The sequence below is a fragment of the Sinocyclocheilus anshuiensis genome, unplaced genomic scaffold (genome assembly GCF_001515605.1).
Source record: "Sinocyclocheilus anshuiensis isolate Anshui unplaced genomic scaffold, SAMN03320099.WGS_v1.1 scaffold480, whole genome shotgun sequence".
Classification (NCBI taxonomy): Eukaryota; Metazoa; Chordata; class Actinopteri; order Cypriniformes; family Cyprinidae; genus Sinocyclocheilus; species Sinocyclocheilus anshuiensis.
The window spans coordinates 513,524-527,921 of NW_015555743.1; the positions used below are offsets into that span (position 1 = coordinate 513,524).

The window sequence follows — 14,398 nt, forward strand, 5'->3', positions numbered from 1 at the left end:
CACACACACACGCTCACACACTCGCGCACACACACTCGCACACTCACACACACACTCACACACACTCGCACACGCTCACTCACACACACTCACTCACACACACGCACACACACACTCGCACACACGCTCACACACACGCTCACACACACACACTCGCGCACATACACACACTAACACGCACACACAATCACACACGCGCGCGCACACACACACACTCGTACGCACACACACTCGCACGCACACACTCGCGCGCACACACGCACTCACACACACACACATACACACACACACACACACAATCACACACACACTCACACACACACATGCACTCTCACACACACGGATCAGCTCAGGTGTGTGCCCTTGCAGAACTTCCGAACTCGTTTTTCAGCAGTGGAAGTGTATTTTCACTTTTCTGTTATTCCCAAAAATACTTCTGCTTGATAAAGCAGACATTGAGTGATTGCGTTTTTCATGCACATTTTAAAAGAATATCTCACCTAAAACATGTAAAAACATTTCCTGTTTTCAATGAAACGCATTTATTTAAGGCCCAAATCCCCATTATTTTAAAGGTAAAAGAACATTCTTGACATTCTGCAAAAAAATGTTATTACAGAAAGTCATGCAGATTTATATAGAAGCTGATTTCCACCACCAAAAATATAAAAAAGGTAGTTGCGACTTTATTTTGCATTTCAATTTTTTTCTCTCAGAATTCTGAGTTTGCATCTCACAGTTAATAACTCAATTGCAATATATAAAGTTTATTAACTGTGAGGTGCAAACTCGACTTTATATTATAATCTTGTAAGTCTGAGAAAAAGTCTGAATTGCAAGATATAAACTCCACCACAAAATATAAATAGGTAGTTGCGACTTTTTATCTTGCAATTGACTTTATCCTCCGAATTGCATCTTTGAGGAAATTCTGAGAAAAAAAGGTCAGAATTTGAGTTTACACCTGAAATGTTTTGTTTTATAGTTTATAACTCGACAACTGTGACTTTTTGCTCAGAATTGAGTTTATATGTCAATTGGTAACTCGTAATTGTGAGATATAAACTTGCGATTACATCTCACAATTCTGACCTTTTTTTCTCAGAATTGACTTATGATGATATGAGATATGATTTATATATATATAATAATAATAATTATTTATTTTTTTGCTTGGCAGAAATAAGCCTCCATAGATTTATAACAACTCAAGGATGAAATGATGACAATATATATATATATATATATTTTTTTTTTCATTGTTTAATAGAGCAAATGTGCAAAATGTAAAGGTACACAAAGAAAAATGTCTATAATGGCCTAAATACACCAGGACTGGTTTGTTTGTGCATCTCATTTGAGACCCTGGAGCACAAAACCAGTCATAAGGGTCAATTTTTCGAAATTGAGATGTATGCATCATCTGAAATCTGAATAAATAGCTTTCCATTGATGTATGGTTTGTTATGATAGGACAATATTTGAAAATCTGGAATCTGAGGGTGCAAAAAAATCTAAATATTGAGAAAATCATCTTTAAAGTTGTTCAAATGAAGTTCTTAGCAATGCATATTACTAATCAAAAATTAAGTTTTGATATATTTACGGTAGGACATTTACAAAATATCTTCATGGAACATGATCTTTACTTAATATCCTAATGATTTTTGGCATAAAAGAAAAATGAATAATTTTGACCCATACAATGTATTGTTGGCTATTGCTACAAATATACCCCAGCGACTTAAGACTGCTTTTGTGCTGCAGGGTCACATATGCATGTGTGTGATTCTTCATGAGTGTTTACAGTCTTAATCCTGTTCCTGGAATCGCCATCAAAGCCGTCAGACTTATTTCAGCTCCTGGACTCCATGTTCAGACATTCCCATCCAGTTCCAGTTAAACTCAATCTCTGTTTCTCGTTGTTTTTCCAGGTATCTCATGAATGGAGCCGAGTCCAGTTCAGAGAGTGAGGCAGAAGAGGATGAGAGCGAGGAGGAGACGCAGAAAGCGGTACTTGCTTTGTCTGTCGTATATGTTTTAGGAATGACGTCTCAAGAAACACGCAAAACCGACTGTCTTCCCATCAAAGTCTTCATTTGTGAATGAAAAGAGCTTTATAACCTTGATGCGGCGTGTTGTTGCCATAGAGACGACATCCTCAGATTCGTTGACTTCCTGTCACAAGCAGGAAACACATGAGTGACATTAATGCATTAGCATTTCTTCCCTAGAAAACACCAGAAAAGAGGCAGACGACCCCAAAAAAGCAGCCGATTAAGAAAGAGGAGGAGTACGGAGGTTCAACAGATGCTGAAGATCCAGGTAAAGACAAGGAGTAGAAATGGAGTATGCAAGCTTGTTATCTTCTACTGAAAACATCTTTTCATATTTAGCAGTGACGATCTTATTCTAGAGAGCTTTTGATTGGACAAGAGTCTAGTGCAGCATGAGTCACAATACTCTGAATACAGTGGGGAAATATTTATTTGATCCCCTGCTGATTTTGTAAGTTTGCCCACTTACAAAGAAATGAAGGGTCTGTATTTTTATGGTAGGTTTATTTTAACGTATAGAGACAGAATTCCAATCGAAGAAACACATTATATAAAGGTTAGAAATTGATTTGCATTTCAGTGAGTGAAATAAGTATTTTTTATTTTAGTATAAAAGTTTATTATATTTACTGAAATACTTTTATAGAATTTAATCATGTTTTGAATTAGCTTAAATGTCTATAATTTTAGTATTCAGTATTTTCTGTGATATTTATTAGTTTTAAATATATTCACATGTATTTCAAGTTTAAGTACTAAACATATTTTATTTAATTTTCATTTACGTTTAAGTCCCTTTTTCATCTAATATTTATATTCTTTCCGATTTTTCAATTAATTAAATTTTTCAGTTTTAGTTTAAAATAATTTGATCTTTTTGTAATTATAATTTTTTTTTTATATTTCTATTTAGCTTAATTTATAAAATTTATTTCAAATACTAAAATGGCTAAAACTGTTTTATTTTAGTTAGCTGCCAAAGCCACATTTCTATTTTTTGTGTTTACATTGAAGTTTTTTCGTCTAATGTTTAGAATATTGCAGCTTTTTTAATGAATGAAAATATTTTAGTTTTAAGTTATTTGATCTTGATCTCTCTTATTTTCGTCATTTTTTTATAATTCTGTTTAGATTTCTATTTATAAAAATTATTTATTTCGACTAAAACGACTAAAACTGTTTTATTGTAGTTAGTTGCCAAAGCAGCATTTCTAATTTTCTTTTACATTTAAGTCATTTTTCCATCTACTGTTTATATTTTTCAGCTTTTTCAATTAATGAAAATTTTCAATTTTAGTTTTAAGTTTCAGTAATTTCTATTTAGCTTCAATTCATATTTATCTCAAGTTTAAGTACTAAACTGACTAAAACTATTTTAGAAAGTATTTCTGTTCAATTTTTCCTATTTCTATTATAAAGTATTCCAAAGCAGCATTTCTAATTTTCATTTACGTTTAAGTTGGTTTTTCATCTAATATTTATATCTTTCAGCTTTATTTCAATTAATTACAAATTTCAGCTTTATTTCAAATAACGAAAAATTATTTCACAAAATTTAAACAGACATGCGCACATGGCATTAAAAAAAGCAGGCAAGGACCTCAATAAATTCATTTACATGTGAAGCAGGGTCGTGTTTATGGTTGATAATGTAGTTGTGCCGATTTCGTTTTGCTTCAAGATTCAAGAGCTTAATGCATCAAGCTTAAACCGTTGATGACCTTTCCTTCCAATAAATGAGTGGCCTTTGAGCGTATGCATGACCTTACGGCTTAAACAGAATCTGTGCATGTAAACCATGACAGCCATATAGAAGATAACACAGCAATGATCTCAATCAGTAGAAGCTGATTGTGCCAGAACAGGTAAGGCTTGTCAACAGCGCTCAGGCCCCCGTTGAAAACCGTTAGCATGTGAACCCGTTTGCCGTGGGGTCCCTTCACTCCGGCTGCGTGTCGCACGATTACGAGGGAGGACAGGAGAGGCCGGGTTAATGAAGTGCGTGTAAAGCAGCGCTCCAATCAATCAGGAGAAATAAAAAACATAAAGAGCGGTTGGATTGGAGAGGCTGGAAGTGCTAGAGGCACTCGCCCGCAGCATTCGCACAGACGAGACTTGGGCATGTTTCTCATTTCTATGTAAATTGAGGGGCTGGAAGAGCAAGCCTCGCTCCCCTGGATGTGTTCATGCAACTTAAAACCATTCAGAGGAAAACGATGAATCATTGATTATGGACGCTGCTATTAGGGCTGAGCATTTATGCCGCAGGTTGATATATTAGCACGACCATAAGTGGGCAGGTCTGGGACAAAGAAACATAGAATACTGCAAAAATAGAGACCGCCAGTATTATTGTTTTTATTAACATTAGTAATTTTTTTCTGTTTTAATTTAAATTTTAGTTAGAGTTTTTAAGTCATTTCCTTGTGTTTTTATTAGGGATTCGAAGATTCCCAGATTCGCTCGGGGCATCGGCATAAAAAGTTAACGATGCGATGCATCGGTTTAAAAAGTGTGCATCGGCTACAAGTCGGCGTTTGTATCGCGATGCATCGTTTCTAACATATTTGCATCGGGGAAAACGAGCGCAGCTGCAACTAAACAGACAGAGCGCAATCGAATAGGAGCGCAATAATTCTGAGTAAAATATAAATTTTGATAAAATATTTGTTGTTGGACATTAAATGTGCCTTTTGTAGAATTTTAAACCTTCATATAAGTGTATTTTTATGATAGCAGTAACTGTAAAGGTACTATTGTAATGTGTAAATCAAATGTAAGCTAGTTCAGTACTAATTACTAAGCTCAAATGAGTTCATGTGTGCTTCTTATAGCAGTTTAGAAGTCATTTTCTTTATTATTTATTTTCATTTTAATGATGTTAAATGTTAAATTTGCTTTATGGAACCAAATCATTTGACAATGAGTCAGACTAACTGAAATAAGCCTGGCTTTTTTGGTAAACTTGTTTTATGAAACAGGCCTTGAGGCATTAAAAGTGATCATATTTTCTCCATTGCATCGAATCGCATTGTGTTGAATCGAATCGAAATCGGATCGCACTGCATCGCTTCATATGTATCTTTAATGTATCATATCGTTGGCTATGCATCGAGATTCGTATCGTATCGGCCTCAGTCATGAGATGCACATCCCTAGTATTTATACATTTTTAAAATATAAATTTTTTTTTAAATTAAAAAAAAAATTTTTTCATTTTTTATTTAGTTGTTTTAGTACATCAAATTAAACAAAATGAAAAAAATCTTGACAACTAGCTATAATGATGGTTTAATTTGACATTTTTAAAGTAATTCAACTTATGAACAATTTTTTTGTATGTTTGTTTTAACTATAATAACCCTGTCGTCAAAGGGAGGAAGCCGCATTAATGTTTATTTATTTATTTATGTTTTTTTGATATCTCAGAACTTATTTTTACACTGTCAGAATGATTAATTAGATTTGCTTCACGTCTATCAAGATCCAAATAAAAGGAGAAAATAATCAAATGAGATAAAGCACCTTTCATTTGTAAGGCATTTTATTTTATGGACTATGCAAAATAGATTGCATGATTTATTTATGTGTTTTGTTACCTTTATATACTGTTTTGGACATAACCTCCACTCTCAGCGGATGACGGGTCTGGCATGGACACTGAAGATGAGCTGAACAGGTCAGACATTTATTGCTTTCTAAATACGTCATCATTACATGTTGATCGACATTCTCATAAGGCTGGTAATTGTCCTTTGATGTTCCCGCTTTGTGCTCCTTTCCCAGTTGTCTTGAGAGTCTCATTATTCAGGCTCTTGAATAATGTCTAAATGCAGCTGAAGAAGAGTTATTTCAGATTGTGTTAATCAGATACAGTGCTCTCCTTCATTCAAAACATGCAATCCAGTTCTGTTTTTAAGCCAGTAATTTTCCCTATGTTTGCGAAGTTGCACAAAACTCTATAGATTTCATTTTCATTCATTTTTTTAATGTTTTTGAAAAAGGTCTCTACAGGGCTGCGTTTACTTGATCAAAAATGCAGTAAAAATTGTGAAATATTATTACAGTTTAAAATAACTGTTTTCTATGTGAATATCTGTTAAACTCTAATTTATTTCTGTGATGCGCAGCTGTATTTTCAGCATCATTACTCCAGTCTTCAGTGTCACATGATCTTCAGAAATCATTCTAATATGCTGATTATCTTTTATGCTTTTGCTTTTTTTTCCCAGGATTTTTTTTTAAGTGACTAGAAAGTTTAAAAAGAACAGCATTTATTTGAAGTAGTAATGTTACAAAAATTTCTATCACTTTTGATAAATTTAATATGTCATTGCTGAATAAAATGATTAATTTATTTAAAAAAAATGGTAGTGTATGCCAGAAATGACCTAAAATATTTAATAAACAAAAACACATTGGCCGGGCCTTTGTATGCTTGTTTATTAAATATTTTGGCCAATTTGATGATGCATTATAATCAACTGCTGGCTAAAACATGCGTAATGCTCCAGTGTTTATATTCGACTGTTTCAGGGTGGAAATGGAGAGCAGGAGGAAGAAAGCAGCGAAGGAAAGTGCAGCGGTTCAGGTGAAAGATGAAGATCTGTACGGCGGCTCTACTGATGAGAACACGGATGCTGAGGAAGAGGAGGATAAACCCATCCCCGAACTACCAGGTCTGACGCCTCGCCACTTCATCCTGACTTGGACGTCTGAGTATTACATTTAATAAATCATCTTCATTTTTCTCTCCTTCAGACTTCCTAACAGGAAAACGCTTCTATCTTTACGGCAAGTTCCCTGACAACCAGAAGAGGCAACTGCAACGCTACATCATTGCCTTCAACGGGTACGAGACAGACGTGCATTCAGATGAGCTTAAGAGTGTGAAGCGTTCATAATCCATTTGAAGCGCTTCAGAGGAATGGCGTTAGCGCTGACAGGCCTTCGAGAGGCTGTAGGTGGAGCGTGACCGATGAAATGATCTGATCTGTTTGATTCCTCAGAGCTGTCGAAGACTACATGAGCGAGAAGGTCCAGTTTGTCGTCACCAGCGAGGGATGGGACGAATCGTTTGAGGATGTGAGTATTGCGTCTTGTTTTTTAGCTCTGTAGGTGGTATATGTGACCCTGGAGCACAAAACCAGTCATAAGGGTACATTTTTTGAACTTGAGATTTATACATCATCTGAAATCTGAATAAATAAGCTTTCCATTGATGTATGGTTTGTTAGGATGTACAATATTTGGCTGAGATACAACTATTTGAAAATCTGGAAATTTACAAAATATCTTCATGGAACATGATCTTTACTTAATATCCTAATGGTTTTTAGCATAAAAGAAAAATCAATAATTTTGACCCATACAATGTATTGTTGGCTATTGCTACAAATATACCCCAGCGACTTAAGACTGCTTTTGTGCTCCAGGGTCACGTATTACATACAGCAGGGTCCTTAAAAAGTCTTAAATGTAGTTGTATCAAATTTAAGGCCATAAAAAGTTTTATAGGATTCATATGACGTTGCAATGCGTTTACGTGGTTTAAGGTTGAAAAAACACATTATTTTCCACATACTGTACATTATTGTGGCTCCTCTCTGCCCTGTCTTTCTGAAACGCGTTGATTTTTACAAAGCTCATCGGTCTGAAAAGCGAGGTGTGCTCTGATTGGCCAGCTATCCAGTGTGTTGTGATTGGCTGAAAACCTCAAGCGTGTGACGGAAATCTTACGCCCCTTACCATATTTGGAAACACACAGCATCTCCACGACAACAATACTACAGCGAGAATAAAAGCTACGCCTTCTTTCTTTGCGTAAACATTTGGGCGGAGTTATGCAAATCATCCAACACAGTGACGTAGATTTGTGGAGGCGTGAGGCATTTTAGGAGGGCGTGGATGAGTCTTAACTTTCACAAAGAATATCTCTTTGGGTTTGAGACTTTAATCTTTGCAAATTCACAAATCTTATATATGCACGAACAGCTTGTAACACTCCAAAAACATGAAATTGCATCATATGAGCCCTTTAAATTGTACAAGAAAGTCTTAATTATGATATCAAGAGGTCTTAAATTTGGGGACGGAAAGACCAGAAATGCAATACAGCTTAATGTGACGATTAAACTTCAGAAGGCTATGATTTCATTAAATAAACATGAGCGCTACATGTTTCAAGGTCAGCTGCTGTGCTGCTTTGTGTACTGCCGTTAACGGGGAAACGGTTATATTTCTGCCGTTCCGAAAGCACCACCTGCTGGCAGAGAATAAATGTGCATTTTCAATAAGCCCGTCTGCTGTTTTTGTTCAGACAAAAGTGAAAATCGACCCATGTTTTTACCCTGCAAACACGCTGAGCTGTAAATATTAACTGGTGGATCGATAAGAAGATAATGCATTATAAAATCTAAACAGTAAAATGTGTTTATATGTTATTTAATTAATATAATAATTTATTGATAATTGTTTAAAGGCACAATATGTAAGTTTTCGCCGCTAGAGATCACATTTTCAAAACAATAACAAAGGCAAAGCTTGACGATGATATAAAGAAGGGAGGAACTATGCGAGATGTCATTTTATGTATGGAATTCACGAATCATGTTCACGAATGAGATTTTTTCATTACCTGTACCTTCCACAGTTTCATTCAGCGAATGAATCTCTTACATCATACGTACATCTGCACTTTGTTGTTTATGATGAGAGATTTCACGTGGGAGCAGAGTTCAGTCAGCAAACGCGTACACTGAACAAAAACCTCTTCTGGTGATGAAGATGACTCATCTGAACGCCTCTGATTGGCCATTGCGTTCATAAACTCAACAGACTCGTGTGTGATTGGTTAGAATACACAGCACTGTAAAAACGTGTAAAAAGAATCTAAATTTAATGCTGCAGTCAACACTTTTCATTTAATTTTAATTTTATTCCCGACAGCCATTAGGTTTAGTTTAACTGTACAGCAGCATTTTTTTTTAGTTTCTATGGTGCTGAAGCCGAGGATAGTGCAGATATGTCATTGATAGGCGACAAAGACTAGGGAGGAACAGGTCATTATTTAAAATAGGAATTTCTCTGGATTTACAAATCCTTGGGAACTTTTGGGACGACGTAAGTACACAACTGCATGAAACATATCACACTGTGCAAGTGGTTTTTGTATATTTTATCACAAAAATCCTACATATTGTGCCTTTAAATTAATATAATAATTAATACTTTCGACTCATCCATTTAAAGGCTGAAATGTGAAGTGTATCATTTTATAAAACTTTCTGTTTTTGTGAAAACTTGTATCTGAACTAAATCTTGCCTTTTTACGGTCATTTTACAGTTTAATATGTTACTATAAACATTGCCCTACCCCGCTCATATGGTATTAATTTTATTTGTGCAGGTCTTAAATTTGAGCTTAAAAATCCTGCAGAAACCCTGATACAGAAAAGTCACAAGGAAGACAATGCTGAATATAGATTTTTCTACTACAGATGGCCCTTTGTGACTCTATAAAATGACTTAAAGGGTCATATGATGCGATTTCAGTTTTTCCTTTCTCTTTGGAGTGTTACAAGCTCTTGGTGCATAAAGAAGATCTGTAAAGTTGCAAAGACTAAAGTCTCAAATCCAAAGAGATATTCTTTATAAAAGTTAAGAGTCAGCCACGCCTACCTAAAACGGCTCGTTCTAACACGCCCCCACATGTCTACGTCACTATGTGGGAAGATTAGCATAACGCCGCCCAAATGTTCACGCAAAGAAAGAAGGCGTAACTTTTATTCTCGCTGTAGTATTGTTGCCGCCGCCATGTCGTGAAGACGCTGTGTGCTTCGTTGTGAAAGCGAAACTACTTTGTTTGGTCTTCCAAAAGAGGACACGACTACAAATCAAAATAATGTTCTTTTTAGCAGCATCATATGACCCCTTTAAAGAACCAGTATTCGCAAACGCCATTGTTTTTTGACTAAGTCCATTGTCTTTTGGCTTGACTTGGCAAGTGCCACTAACAAGTGGCTTCATGTGTTAGGCTTTGTAAAAAAAATTGTCCTTCTGGTTTCAAGTTGCAGGCTTTTTCATATCGTTCTGCTGTACAATAGACTGTACATTTGAAAGGCTTTGAGAAAGTCTTCACCGACAGCACATTCAGATCTGGTTCTGTTTGTCCCGATTCATTCGTGTGATGTTCTCCGGCAGGGCCGCAGTAGTAATGAAAACCCTCGGCCTCCAGCTCTCGCCGCTCTTTTAAACGTCTCAAGGTCTTTTCTTCCTTTTCATCATCTTTTACTGCCTGTTCTGTCTTTTTTTACAGGCCTTGATGGAAAATGGCAATCTGAGCTTTGTGAAACCTACCTGGATTTTCGCCATCAATGACAGGCAGAAGATGCTACCGTACCAGCCCTACACTGTCGTCCCTTAAGAGCGAGATTAAGTCGTCTTGCTCTTTGAGAACGCAGCCATCAATTCCCAGCCTTGACCTGAGGAGACCATAGCCGTCGTAGAGGAATAGTTCGACCTATAAATTAAGAGTCGCTCATCATTTACTCGCCCTCATGTCATTCCAAACCCGTATGAATTTCTCTTTTTTTTGTTTTTGCCATCTTTTGTGATCCACAGAAGAGCATCATACAGGTTTAGAGGGGCGTGTGAATGAGTAATTTATGTATTTTCATGTCTGGTGTTGAAATTTATTGGCCTGTATCTGTCACAAGTCTTTGTTTTGATGTTTGCGAAACTAATGTCAGATACCAACCCACCAACCCAGAGATAAAAGACTGATCCATATTCATGACCCGCTTTACCAACAATCCAAAAGCTGTTTATGAAGCTGTTAAATATTAATTACTAAAGACCTGAACCTGAGGTCTCTTTTGGATCTGACTTATGTAAAACATACTCATTTAATATGCGTTTACATATATGGTCAATTATAGATTAGCTGATCCATATTTACATTTGTTGCCCTCATCGCTTTGCTCAAGACCGAAGCATTTTAACATCTGTAGGTGTGGCCTACAGAATATTACAATAATATTGCTTTGGTTTTGAGCTTTTTGAATATTCAAAGAACCATATTTAAGAAAAAGTTACTGCTGTAAAAACATCGATTAGGTATATTTGTAGAAAATTTGAACTCTCGCAGTTTTAATGTTGTTTTGATGTTTGCTGTTTTTATTTCAGATTCCCTTTGAAGTGTGTCTCAATTTTGATGTCTTTTGTTTTGTTTTCTTTAAATGAAATTAATATTGTGAAGTTCTGATTTGAAGCAATTGCAGAATAAAGTTGGAAAATAGTTACTTTTTTTTGGGAGAACCAATGCCTTGTGTCTGTCTTACTGTTTATAAGGTATTTTTCTTGTGATTTTACCATTTTTCTAATAATTCATCCAATAATTCAAAACCTTAATACCTGATTTGCAGGTGGAAACTGTTCGTTGCTGATATAGCTGATTTAAACGCTGTCTAAAACCATTTATCTAAAACATCTTAACTAGTTTGGTGTCTGTCCCAGCAAACCACCCCAGTTTTATATTTAAGCACGGATTCATCAAAGAGAATTCAGTTCGTACAGTTGAGTTCTTTGAGTCATTTTCTCTTCCTCAAACTAATCAAACTAAACTTTTTTTGAGCTAGATGTCTCTAATTTCTATACCTCGTTAAAGAAATCTGTCTTTCACTTGTGACTTGGTCTCCGCTCACGACCAACTAGAATCGCCTTTTGTCTTCATATTTCCCCAAATTAACAGTGGATTGACTTTTTGTTCTCTGATACCTGGAAAAATAATATTAACATCTCTTTTTAGTTATTAAAGCTATACATAAAGTAGGAATATGCATCTCCAAACGATCCTTTTCTATACCTGTCTTTATCTGTACCTATTTTAACCGTCTTTCAAATCTGTACTCTTCTAGTGACCTTTATTCGGTTGGAAAGCAATTTGGCGCGTTAATTCAAATTGCGCGGCGTTTATCAACGGATCCCACAACAGCGCTCATCCAATTAAACATTTAAACAACCTAAACGGTTTCTTTTCATTTAAACTGAAAATCTTTGCAAATAAAGAAACGCCATTAGTTTTTATCAGCTGCTCGTCCCGTCATGAGAAGAAATAAGCCACACGAGTTAATACAGAAAAGAAAAATCTCTTTTCAGTTATTAAATGGGAACATAAGTAGGAATATGCTCCTTCATATGACCCTTTTCTATATCTATCTATATCCGTGTAACTTTGTATTTATCCAGCTATCTGTACCCCATTTTATCCGTCTTTCAAATCTGTACTCTTCTTCTAGTGACCGTTTATTCGGTTGGAAAGCATTTTGGCGCGTTAATTTAAATTGCACGTCCAGGTGTGCGTTTATCAACGGCTCCCACCACTGCTCATCCAATAACATTTCAAACAAACACAATTTTAACGGTTTCTTTTGATTTCAACTGACAATCTGTGCAAATAAAGAAACGCTATTAGTCTTTATCAGCCGCTCGTCGTCCCGCCACGAGGAGAATAAGCCGCGTGAGTTATTACGGCTATTAACGCGCTTTATTTTATTTTATGGCGATAATAACTGTTAAAGTAAACGAATATAAATCGGATGAATAGTGTCTGAGGGAGGAGGAGGAGGAGGCGCGAGCCTGTGAGGAACAGAGCGCGAAAATGAGGAGATCAGGTGCATCTGCAGCTTCTCAATCACATCTTTATTCTGATTCAACATTAATATGAAATAATTTTCTGTTGTTTCGTTGTAGGACTGTTGAGATGCGTGTGAAGCTCCCGCTGAATGACAGCAAGTCACTTTTCAACATTCGTTCTTCACACTTTGCCGTTGCGTTTTGAGTCCGGGGCTAATTGTCACAAGGTCTGTATCTTAATAACTTTGGGCTTTTTCTAGCAGTTGTTTTGCATGGTGGTCGTTTCTAAATTCTGTCCTTCAAATGAACATTCAGTAGCTATTATGTACATTAAGACATTATGAAGGCAGATTTGAACCGAACCCATTTGAACTGAAGCTTCAAGGGACGAGTATTTTTCATCGTTGACAGCTCGGGGCAAGTTGTCACACGTGTGCTGTAATTTCAGTCAGTGGATTAATTACAGTATTAGTCAAAACAATGGTTTTGATACTTATAACCTACATTTTTTGACTTGGTTTTTGTTTCATAGTTGTTTATAGGCAACTAAATTGTAAATTAACCCCATATACTGGAACAATATGCCCTGATATTGGGATTTGGTTTACTGTAAACTGTATTTTACAAATAAAATCACACTGAGAAATATTAAAAAGAGTTTAAAACACACACACACACACACACACACACCCAAAATGTGACAACTTGCCCCAGTCTCCACTAATATCTCCAAGCATTGCATAGGTATAGTGTTTGTTTCAATGGAGCATTGAATTGTTATCCATGAATTATTTCAAGTCAAAAAATTGCTGTTTTTACTAAAAAATCAGAGGTGATGTCCAAAAGTCTGAGATAATTAATGATCTAATGATTCTTCTTTAAATGTGTATAATTTAATATGAAGGTTTTCATTACTAACCAATGATATTTGAGTACAAAGTTAAATTAAACCATGTTAAGTGTCTCCAAGGAGCATCTTGAGCTTGAATGGAAGAAGAAAAGTTGTGCAATGATTCACATGAGAATGAATTACAATTGATTAATTACATAGAATTAGTGCGGAATCTGAACGTTTGTGACCCCATAGCATTTCTCTTTTAAACATTAAAAAAAAACTTGTTTGTAAAATCCCTGTTTGTTCAGGATTTTGCACTTTTTGTCTCTTTTTTTCCACAGTTTCCATTTGCAGTCTTGCTGTAAGACTATGCAACACTTCTGCTGTACTTGCATTTATGCATGGATGCAATAATCTGTGGCACAGTTCTAAGGAAATGCAGGTTTATGTTTTATCTGTGCTTCTATTTCAGGACGCATTATGTGTCATACAGTTTATATACTTACAACTGCACACATGCGTGTATTCATGTATCTATTAAACTCTCTGTTGTTCAAGAGAACTCCTAAAATATGGATCTGAATCTCTTCATAATATTCCATGCAAATGTAATAACTTGTCACATAACGACATGTTTCACCATCCAATCTGTTCCTGGATAACATCAAGTCCTGAACTACATTTGCTTTCTCAATGTCTGAATGTCAAATTTTGGAAGTGAAATGAGTTGTTATTTGAAAGAATAGGCTAGTTCACCCAAAAATGAAAATGTGGTCATTTTCAGGCCAACAAAAATTAGGATGAGTTTGTTTCTTCATCAGGTTTGGAGAAATGTAGCATTGCATCAGTGTCTCAGCAATGGATGCTCTGC

At 35.7% G+C, this 14,398-nt stretch overlaps 1 protein-coding gene across 2 annotated transcripts in view; it reads left to right on the top strand.

The window, feature by feature from the left end:
- The window catches only part of xrcc1 (X-ray repair complementing defective repair in Chinese hamster cells 1), a 26,659-nt gene extending 15,471 nt beyond the window's left edge, over positions 1-11,188 (top strand). For both annotated transcript variants that reach the window (XM_016466880.1, XM_016466881.1), the window contains exons 12-18: positions 1,935-2,013; positions 2,235-2,325; positions 5,694-5,736; positions 6,594-6,736; positions 6,819-6,909; positions 7,067-7,142; positions 10,375-11,188. In XM_016466880.1, coding sequence (XP_016322366.1) covers positions 1,935-2,013; positions 2,235-2,325; positions 5,694-5,736; positions 6,594-6,736; positions 6,819-6,909; positions 7,067-7,142; positions 10,375-10,482 — 631 coding nt within the window. In that variant the 3' untranslated portion in view covers positions 10,483-11,188. The remainder of the gene's footprint in view (positions 1-1,934; positions 2,014-2,234; positions 2,326-5,693; positions 5,737-6,593; positions 6,737-6,818; positions 6,910-7,066; positions 7,143-10,374) is intronic.
- The last annotated feature ends 3,210 nt before the right edge of the window (positions 11,189-14,398 follow it).